We start from the raw sequence: 8,494 nt of genomic DNA on the forward strand, positions 1-8,494 counted from the left end.
CTCTGTCTCAAAAAAAAAAAAAAAAAAAGAAAAATAAACAACTCACAAATAGAATATACAAGGAAGGCCAACAAGTCAATTAAAAAATAAAGCAGACCATCCAATAGAAAAAAATGTGCATAAGGCTTACGTCAGTACTTCACAAAGAAGGAATCCAAATGGCCCATAAACATATGAAACAGGTGTACAACCTCATTAAACGTCAGATAAATGCAAATTAAAGCCACAATCCCACTGTGTTCATACAATGGAATACCACATAGCAATGAAAGTGTATAAAATTCAGTGTCATATAACATGAATAAATCTTAAAAGCATTTAAAAAAAAAAAAAACAAGGTTGCACTCTGTCACCCAGGCTGGAGTATAGTGGTGCAATCACTGCAACCTAGAACTTCCAGGCTCAAATGATCTTCCTGCCTTCTGAGTGGCTAGAACTACATGTGTGTGCTACCACAGTTGGCTAAATTTAAAAAATTGTTTTGTAGAGTCAAGGTCTCACTGTGTTGCTTATGCTGGTCTCAAACTCCTGGCCTCAAGTGATCCTCCTGCCTTGGCCTCCCACAGTGCTGGGATTACAGATGTGCATCATTGCACTTAGCCCTAAAAGCACAATATTGAGAGACAGACATAAAGATAACATAAAATGATACAAAACCTATGAATTTCATTTATAGTTCCTCATATATTTCTACTGGGCACTCCTTCATCCAGGAAAGAGAGCCTAGTTCTTCTGTTTTTCAAGTGTACAGACTTAATTCTGATATGAGGACAATTAATGACCTAGTACACAGTGGGGGTGGGGGATGGGGAGAGCAGAGAAAGGGAAGGAGGGAGGGGTAGGAGGGTCACAGGGTGTGGTAGGCAGGACATAAGTATAAGAGGGTCTTTATCTAACAAATGCGATCAATGTAAACTTGTTCTTTGTATCCTCAATGAACCCCAATTTAAAAAAGGAGTGTACAGACTTAAATGGTGAAACTGTAATAAAAGCAAGGAGTGATTACCATGCAAATCAGAATAGCTCTAAAGGGAGAAGGAGCATACTGCAACAGTTTTGTTTTATTTTGTTTGCAGTTTTTGGCTGGGGCTGGGTTTGAACCTGTCACCCCTAGTATATGGGGCTGGCACCCTACTCCTTGAGCCACAGGCACAGCCCTCTTTTTTTTGAAACAGAGTCTCACTGTGTTGCCCTCAGTAGAGTGTTGTGGTGTCACCACAACCTCCCAACTCTTGGGCTTAAGTGATTCTCTTGCCTCAGCCTCCCAAGTAGCTGGGACTTTTGTTGTTGTTGTTGTTGCAGTTGTCATTACTGTTTAGCTGGCCTGGGTTGGGTTTGAACCCTCCAGTCTTGGTGTATGTGGCTGGTGCCCTATCCACTGAGCTATGGGTGCCACCCTACTGGTTCTATTTTTGACCTCAGTGATTTTTACATGAGCACTGACTTAATAATTTGCTAAATGCTTTGTTTTGTTTACTTTTTTTAATGTGTGTTATACTTCACAATTTTATGAAAGTTTGGAAAAATTAAAAATAAAACGGCCAAACCATAAAATCTCTGGCAGCCAACACAGCCAGAGACAAACCTGAATCGAATATAAAAGTCAATTTCTCACTCTTTAATATGTCCTGTGCTCAGAAGGCAAAATGCCTATGGTACAACACTTTTCCAGTCTAAAAGGTCCAAATGGAAAATTGGGAAGGAAAGCACTCCATATTGTCTCTCTTCTATTCTCAATGTAGAAAGAGAAAACAACAATTCCAGCCCAACAGAAGTCCTCAAGGATTCTCTTCCTCAGGTCCTCTAACAGAACATTGCAAAGGCACAACTTACCCAGGTGGTACTGTTGACTGTCCTGAATCGAAGTGTGTATTTTAAATGAGATGAAGAAGGTACCAGCTTGGGCCTTTTCCATTCTATTTGAACCATTCGTTTGATGCCCCAAACTGGTTTCACACTGAGAATCCCAGGTGGTTCAGTTTTTGCTGAAAATAAAAAATCATATAGTTTCCATATTTGCAAAATGATGAAACCATATTAGTAGCATCCACCCAAACTTGGAGAAAAAAACAAGCCTAGAAAGGTAATGACAGTGCATACTTTGTGGTCTGCTATATGCAGATGGCATTTGCAAGGCTGTATAAAAAGAATGCCAGCACTTACCCTAGCTCCTCCAGAAAAAGGAACACCCATGGGAAAAAAAAATACATACCTGTGCTTTTTCTGCAAATCAGCCTATTGGGTCATATCCTATGCCCAGCAGAAGGGAAGTAAAAAGAGACCACACAACCAAAAAATAGGCTGCTTCCCTTATTTACCCTCCCCTCTCCCAAGGTCTCTTTTTTACACTCCCAGGTTGAAGGAATATCTACTTGAAAGCACTTTTCATTTTCCTTGCCCACTGCAAACATTCTAGCCCCACATTTCTCTCTTTGAAAATACGTAATTTTCTGGTTATAAAAGTAGCAGAGAGCTTGGATGCTCACTATTGAAAAATTTTTTAATGTGGAAAAATTAAAAAAAAAAAAAAAACTTAAAATCATCCATAATACCATGAACCAGAGATAACCCTCATTAACATTTTGGCATAATTCTTTGCATATCTTTGAAATAGAATATTATTAAATAGAATAGATATTATTCTAAATAAAGCTTTTTTTTTAAGTAACATTATGCAAAAATCAGCAAATATCCACTGTCATTAAAAATTCTTCAAAACATTAATTTTTAAATCTTCATAATATCCCACCTTAAGATGAATAACTTTTTTTGATCATTGCTTTATTATTGCACATTCATAGTTTTTCAATTTTAATTTAAAGCTCCTTGAGGACAGAAGCTGGTTTTGATCACAGTCCAGAATTAATAAATATTTATCTCTTAGCAAGTATCATATATTTTTTAAGTAGATGAATAAATGGGTGATAGTTGCATCTTTCTCTGCATTTTTGATGCGATGGTTTCATTAGAACCCTTGGGATAGGCTGACTGGGTAAAAGGACATATTTTCTTTTCTTTTTTTTTTTTTTTTGAGACAGAGACTCAAGCTGTCCCCCTGGGCAGAGTGGCATTACAGCTCACAGCAACCTCCAACTCCTGGGCTCAAGCGAGTCTCCTGCCTCTGCCTCCCAAGTAGCTGGGACCACAGGCGCCCGCCACAACGCCCGGCTATTTTTTGGTTGCAGCCGTCATTGTTTTTTGGCAGGTCCGGGCTGGGGATTCGAACCCGCCACCTTAGGTGTACGTGGCTGGCGCCTTAGCCGGTTGAGCTATAGGCGCCGAGCCAAAAGGACATATTTTCAGGGCTGCTGCCACATAGCGCCATTTTGCTTTCCAGAAAGGCTACACCAATTTCAGTTTCCATTAACAGTGTGACTACACATTTCACTTTACCCTTGCTTAACTAGAATTGAATACTATCATCTTTTTAATCTTTGCAATTCCTGAAGAATTTCACAGAGAAAAATCCCTCCTCAGAGTCATGGACTTAAAAACATTAACTGAGTAGAAATATTTGGATATCCTTTGATGGCCACTCAAAACAGAATGTGTACTTATGTTGGAACTAAAGAGTTTCATCAATCTATGTGGCTATTCAGTGGGTAGAACTGTCAACAACAGACATCCGGGAACTCCATAAGATTAATGATACTAATTGAGCACTTGATAAATATTTTTTTTTAGGTAACTCATTTTGTTGACTCCTCTCAACCACCTAACATTTATTATAGAAGATAAACTGAGATTTAAAAACAAAATTTTCTTTGTAGATACAGGGTCTCACTACCTGGCTCAAGCTGGTCTTAAATAACGGGCTCAAGTGATCTTCCAGCCTTAGCCTTCCAAAGTACTGGGATTGCAACCATAAGCCACCACACTTAGCCAAAACTGAGATGTAAAACAATAAAATTACTTTCAATAAGAAGCCAGCCTATGATTCATTTGCATCCACACCAAAGTTCCTGCTCTTACCATTACACTAGACTGCCTCCAGTCAGCCAGTCAGAGTAAACACAAATCCTCATTACAGCTCCATTTAATTCTATAATTCTATCAACAAGGAGATATGAATTATTAATATTTCCTCTGCTTAAAAATGGCTCTAGAATAGCTCATTAAGAATTGACATGTACTGAGCAACAGGTAAGTTCTTATACCCCTAAGGAAACATTTTTTAAAAAGAAAGAAGCTGGCTGAATTAACTTTGTAGAAGCTCTGGATACCAGTCCAAGGTTTTCAGAAACTATAAACACTCAATTAAGAAAAAGTCACCTTCAAAGTGGTAGGAAAAAATTTTGTGGCTGTCTTACTTGCCCTTGCTCCCACCTCCCCCCATGCACATCATGGAGAAGATGGTAGCCCAGTTCCTATCTAGTTCCCTTCTTCCAACTGGAGGAAGCACAGAACAACTTATTTACAATATTCTAACCTATCTAAAGGCAAACTAAAGGACTATTCTCTGTTTCACCTAACCTGAATTTCAGGCAGGAAAAGGAGAGGCACTGCCCATAAACGCTGCAGGGAGATTACAGACCTGCAGAAGCCTGGATCAAGGAATTATAGCTGAAGACAGACAAGAGACTAATAAAGTCCTAAGGAAAAACTGCAGGAGACTCTTTGAAAAATTAAGACATTCAAAAGCAGCTATGTATTCAGGACAATTGAGAAAGCACCAAACAGGCCCAGACAAGATGCATGCTCAGAAAAGACCTGAACTGATTTTAACCTTCCACTTTAGGCTGCTTCCTAGGTTCAGAATAAACCCAGCTAATCTATGAAGGACTGGCCCAGCACAGAGCCATTCTAAAAAGAATAGGAGAGGTGAATATTTTTTCAAATACTCAATTTTCAATAGTAACAAAAATTATAAGGCATACAAAGAAATAAGAAAACATGGCCCTATTTATTTTATTTTGGAATGGGATGTCTGACTTTTTTTTTTAATTGTTTGCGATTCATTGAGGGTACAAAGAATTTTAGGTTACACTGATTGCAGTTTGTTAGGTAAAGTCCCTCTTACATGGCCCAATTTAAATAAACAAAATAAATCAACAGAAATTGTTTTTGAGGAAGTCAAGACATTAGAGTTCCAGACAAAGACTTTAAAACAATTGTCTGAAATATGCTTAAAGAGCTAAAAGGAAACATGGGCAAAAAAACTAAAGGAAATTAGGAAAACAATATATGAACAAAATGGGACTATCAACAAAGAGACAGTAATTATAGAAGGAACCAAACAGAAATTCTGAAGCTAAAAACTATAAAACCCAAAATCAAACAAAAAAAATCACTAAAGGTGTTCAACAGTAAATTTGAGCAGGCAAAAGAAACAATTAGTAAACTTGAAGGTAAGACAAATGAAAACATTGAGTCTGAGGAGGATAAAGAGAAAAAAGAACAAAGATCAACACACACATTCTGAAAGTCTTTGAAAGAAGAGAGGAAAGAGCAGAGAGATTATTTGAATAGTGGCCAAAAATTTTCCAAATTTGATGAAATTCATGAATCCAAAAATCCAAGAATCCTAATGAATCTCAAGTAAGCTAAACCCAAAGAGAGCCACATTAGGATACATTTCAACCAAATTGTAGAAAGACAAAGATAATATCTTGAAGGGCGCAAGAGGGATGTAATTCATCACATACATGAGTTTTTCAATAATATTATCAGATAATTTCTCAGTAAAACCTTAAAAGCCAGAAGGCAATGGGATGATACATGGGTCATTATGATATTTTTGAGATACACAAAAATCAAGAAACGTAAAGTCCACATGGACAAAAACAAATGAAACCCTCCCAGTAACACCTATAAGCCCAGCACAGGTGAATCAGAAAGGATGCCTGTGGACTGTGTTTCATGGAAGTGAAATAATGGACCATAATACAGTTCTCAAAACTATCCTAGTGACCCATGTATATTTTAAGTGCTGAAAGAAAAAAATGTTTACTAGAATTCTGTATTTGCCAAGATTGTTCTTCAAAAGTGAGAGGAAATTAAGGCATTCCCAGATAAATAAAAGCTGAGGAAGCTCATTACCAGTAGGCCTGCTCTACAAAAAATGCTAAAGGGAGTCCTTCAGGTGGAAATGAAACAACACTAAATAGTAACTTGAAGCCAGATGAAGATATAAAAATCTCTGGTCTATTTAAATACATGAACAAATATAAAAGATAGTGGTATTATAATTTTGGTTTACTACTCCTCTTTTTATTTTCCAAAGAATTTAAAAGATTAATGCATAAAAAATAATTCTAACTCTATGTTAATGGATATACGATGGGTAAAGATATAATTTGTGGCATCAATAACATAAAGTGAGGAGGGTAATGGAACTGTGGAGGAACTAGAGTTTGGTATACAATTGAAGGTAAGTTGGTATCAATTCAAATTAGGTTGTTATAACTTTACATGCTATTTGTAATCCCCATGGTAACCACAAAGAAAATATCTGTAGAAAATATACAAAAAAAAAAAAAGAAAAGAAAAGAAAACATACAAAAGGAAATGAGAATAAAATCAAAACATGTCACCACAAAAAATCAGCTAAACATAAAATAAGGCAGTAATGGAAGAAACTACAGATCAAAAGCTATAAAATATACAGAAAATAAATAATAAAATGGCAAAAGTAAGTCCCCACTTAGCAATGTCTGTTAGCATGAGGTAACATCAGTGTTGACAGTGTAGGCTAAGCCTTCCAAAGGGAGTTCTTAAAAATAATTTTAAAAAGAAACCAAAACAAAAAACTCCCCCCCCACACACAAAAAAGCCAAGACCCAGATGGCTTTACTGATGAAGTCTGCTAAAAGTTAAAAGAAGAATTAACACTAACCCTTCACAAACTCTCCCAAAAAATAGAAGATGAGGAAACACTTTCCAACTCATTCTACACTGATACCAAAAAAAAAAGGCATCATATGAAAAGCAAATATCAGACCAATATCCATTTTGAATATAAAAGCAAAAGTCCTTAGTAGAAAACTAGGGATCCAAATTCATCAGCAAAAGGACCAAATGGGATTTCTCACAGGAATACAAGATTTGTTTAACTTACAAAAACCAGTCAACGTACTATACCATTTTAATGAAGGACAAACCACATGATCATCCCAATGGATACAGAAAAAGGCATTTGGCAAAATCCAACACCTCCTCATGATAAGAAAACACTCAACAAACTATAAATAGAAGGAAACTTTCCCAACTTATAAAGAGCATCTATAAAAACCCACAGCTAGATGGCGCCTGTGGCTTAAAGGTTAGGGCATGGGCCTCATATGCCAGAGATCGCAGGTTCAAACCCAGCCCCACCAAAAAAAAAAAAACTGCAAAAACCCACAGCTAACATCATAGTTAATGGTGAGAGACTAGATGTTTTCTCTTATGATCAGGAACAAGAAAAGGATGTCTGCTCTTACCATGTCTATTCAACATTGTACTGAAAGTTCTGGACAGATGCAAGAAAGAAAAATAAAAAGCATTCAAACTGGAAAGAAAGAAATAAAATTATATTTGCAGCTGACATGATCTTATATACAGAAAATCCTAAGGAATAAACCAAAAAATATAGTAGAACCAATAAACGAGTTCAACAAGGTGGCCAATTACTAGATCAACATACAAAAATCAGTTATATTTGTATACACTAATAATGAACAATCTTGAAATTAAGAAAGCAATTCCATTTACAATAGCATCAAAAAGAATAAAATATTTAGGAATAAATTTAACCAAAAAAATGTAAAATTTGTACACTAAAAAATAAAACAAATGAAGGAAAGACATTAATGAAGACCTAGATAATTGTAAAGATATCCCATCTTCATGGATTGAAAGATTTTATATTATGAAGATAACAATGTCCCTATCAAAATAACAGCTGACATATGGGGAGGGGGGAGGGAGAAGGGAGGAGGGAATGGGTGGAGGGAGGGGGTTTGGAGGGATCACTTCTGAGGTTTATCTTATGGGGTAAAGGTGAATCTTTCTAAGAGTAGAATGTGAACGTTTTGAAGCAATGACTGAGAAAATGACATGAAGGCTGTGTTGAGCAGTTTGATGGAAGTATTTCAGATTGCATGTGAAAACCCTACACTGTACCCCAGAAGGGCATTAATGTACATAGTTACCATTCAATTAAAAAAAAAAATAACAGCTGACTTCTCAGCAGAAATTGACAAGCTAATGCTAAAATTCATACGAAAACACAAGGAACCCAATAACCAAAACAATCTTGAAAAAGAATACAGTTGTAGGGTTCATTTTCTCAATTTCAAAACTTGTTATAAAGCTACAATAATCAAGACAGCATAGTATTGGCCTAAAGACAAAAATACAGATCAATGGATTAGAATTGAGAGTCCAGAAAAATACCTTACATTTATAGTGAACTGATACACAAGGATATTTTGATAAAGCTGTAATTTTAAAAGTAAATGGTTAAAAAAAAAAGAGTCTGAAAGAGTAGTGAGACTTTTTTTTTTTTTTTTTT

The 8,494-nt window shown here is 36.1% G+C and overlaps 1 protein-coding gene across 1 annotated transcript in view; it reads right to left on the reverse strand.

Annotated features, from left to right (window-relative positions):
* The window catches only part of IL31RA (interleukin 31 receptor A), a 61,992-nt gene that overhangs the window by 29,096 nt on the left and 24,402 nt on the right, over positions 1-8,494 (reverse strand). The window contains exon 6 of the mRNA XM_012811877.2: positions 1,834-1,985. Within this exon, the coding sequence (XP_012667331.2) occupies positions 1,834-1,985 (152 nt within the window). The remainder of the gene's footprint in view (positions 1-1,833; positions 1,986-8,494) is intronic.

This window comes from Otolemur garnettii, unplaced genomic scaffold (genome assembly GCF_000181295.1).
Source record: "Otolemur garnettii isolate 467f Iridium unplaced genomic scaffold, OtoGar3 scaffold00005, whole genome shotgun sequence".
Taxonomy (NCBI): domain Eukaryota; kingdom Metazoa; phylum Chordata; class Mammalia; order Primates; family Galagidae; genus Otolemur; species Otolemur garnettii.